General features: G+C 48.6%; 1 protein-coding gene across 1 annotated transcript; it reads left to right on the top strand.

Annotated features, from left to right (window-relative positions):
- Window positions 1-47: 47 nt before the first annotated feature.
- LOC106763450 lies at window positions 48-1655 on the top strand. Its single transcript, XM_014647640.1, has one exon. The coding sequence runs from the start codon at window positions 48-50 to the stop codon at window positions 1653-1655; it is 1608 nt and encodes a 535-aa protein (XP_014503126.1).
- Window positions 1656-2110: the final 455 nt, after the last annotated feature.

Below are 2110 nucleotides of genomic sequence, written 5' to 3'. Positions count from 1 at the left end.
CCAAACTTCCACGACATCCTTACAGGACCCGGGCCAATTCGAGAATTATGGAAGATTGGGAGGAGGCACACGAGGTTGTCAAAGCCGATATCAGCCAGCTGAAGGATCAGATGGGCCAGATCCTTGCCCCATTAGAATCTTTGAAGACTGGGGGAGAGTCATCGTTGGCGCGGATCGAGGGGACTGCCCCCCCTTGTCCCCCAATATTCAACGCCTTAAGCTCGTCGATCCCATTCCCGATGTATGGCCTGCCACCGGGATACACCCCTCCCATCGGAGATTACTTGGAAGCGGAGCATGCATCGTTCTCTTTTCCCACAATCGTCAATGTACCCCCGATCGGTACTCAGGGTCCCGTCTCGGTGTCGGCACCCATGGCGGGTATGGTAATGAATGAAACGACCGCAACTGATGGAGTACGAGTAACTCCAGTGCCACGTGGGTTTGCTAAGGAGGATTCTTCGGCCGGGGCCGCACCGCATACCACTGTGATCTGGGGAATCGATAGCCTCATTGGAACAAAAAATAAGTTGGAAATTCTGGAGGAGAGGCTGAGGGCCATAGAAGGAATTGAAAGTTATGGATTCGGCGACGTCGCAAGATTGAGTTTGGTTCCCGGCATAAAAATACCAAACAAGTTTAAGACGCCAGAGTTTGAGAAGTACAAGGGTAATACATGCCCTAAGGGCCATTTGACCATGTACTGCAGAAAGATGGTCGCGTATGCCTATGATGACAAATTACTCATCCACTTTTTCCAAGATAGTTTGGCTGGGGTCGCTTTGAACTGGTACACCCACCTAGAGCCGTCTCGCATACGTTATTGGGTGGACCTAGCTGATGCCTTCGTGAAGCAGTATAAGTACAATATGCATGTCGCACCTGACAGGTTGCAACTACAAAACATGGCGAAGAAAGACAATGAAACTTTCAAGGAGTATGCTCAAAGATGGAGAGAGTTGGCTGCGCAGGTTGAGCCACCTTCGTACAATAAGGAGATGGTGGCTATGTTTGTGAACACACTCCAGCCGCCATTTTATGAACACATGGTAGGGAATGTGTCCTCCAATTTCGCCGATATCGTCATAATAGGCGAAAGAATAGAAATTGGGTTGAAGAATGGGAAGATTGGAGGCGGCCCGTCTGCGATAGCAAACTCTAAAAAACCCAATTTCAATCCAGGAAAGAAGAAGGAAGGAGATGTGCACGCAACATCGGCAATGCCTGTATGGAGAGGTCAAGCTCCTATTCACAATTATAGACCATACTCGGGCCCACCTCCATATGCAGCCAATGCGGCATTTTCTCATCCAATTAGGCCGCAACAACCACAACAAGGATTTTATCAGCCGCAACCTATCACAAACAACGCCTGGAAGGCGGGGACAAGCGCGAATTCGAATCCAAATGCGGGTCAAGGCACTTACCCGAGAAAAACCCAAGAAAGAAACTTTGTTCACTTCACCCCCATCCCTACAACTTACACTGAATTATTACCTCACCTTGTCAAAAAGGGTCTGGTTGCTATATGTCCGATGATGCCTATGCAGCCTTCGTACCCCAGAGGTTACGATGCCGATGCCAAGTGTAGTTATCATGGGGGAGGCGTGGGTCACTCAACTGAGAGGTGTATGGCCTTCAAGCATAAAGTATAGGCCTTAATCGACGCCGGGTGGTTGAAGTTTCAAGAAGATAAACCTAGCATTGATGCTAATCCATTATCCGGGCATGGAGGCGCCTCGACAAATGCCATTGAGATTAAGAAAGGTGAGCTGATAAGGGATGCAGGTGAAATCCAAAGTTCCAGAAGGTTTATTTTCAAGAAGTTATTGAAGTTGGGGTTTTTAAGCGGTGATTACGATTTGGGAAAAGCATGTGGACTTCACCCATGCGCTGGACACTCTATCGACGAGTGTATCGAGTTCAAGAAGATTATGCAAGATCTACTCGATAGAAACTTAATGCAAGTATACTATGAGGATAAGAAGGAGGAGGTGTTTGCACAAACCGGTGGGGAGCCTGATGTAGCTCTGCCAGAGCCGTTGGTGATCCGTTTCACTCGGACCACCCCAACACCGGCAATTCAAGGAGGGACGTCTATCGTCATCTA

Source organism: Vigna radiata, chromosome 6 (genome assembly GCF_000741045.1).
Source record: "Vigna radiata var. radiata cultivar VC1973A chromosome 6, Vradiata_ver6, whole genome shotgun sequence".
NCBI lineage: Eukaryota > Viridiplantae > Streptophyta > Magnoliopsida > Fabales > Fabaceae > Vigna > Vigna radiata.
This window is presented reverse-complemented; position numbering and strand designations above follow the sequence as displayed.

Coding starts and splice junctions, on each gene's coding strand:
- LOC106763450 (XM_014647640.1), top strand. CDS start 48: ATGGAAGATTGGGAGGAGGCACACGAGGTTGTCAAAGCCGATATCAGC.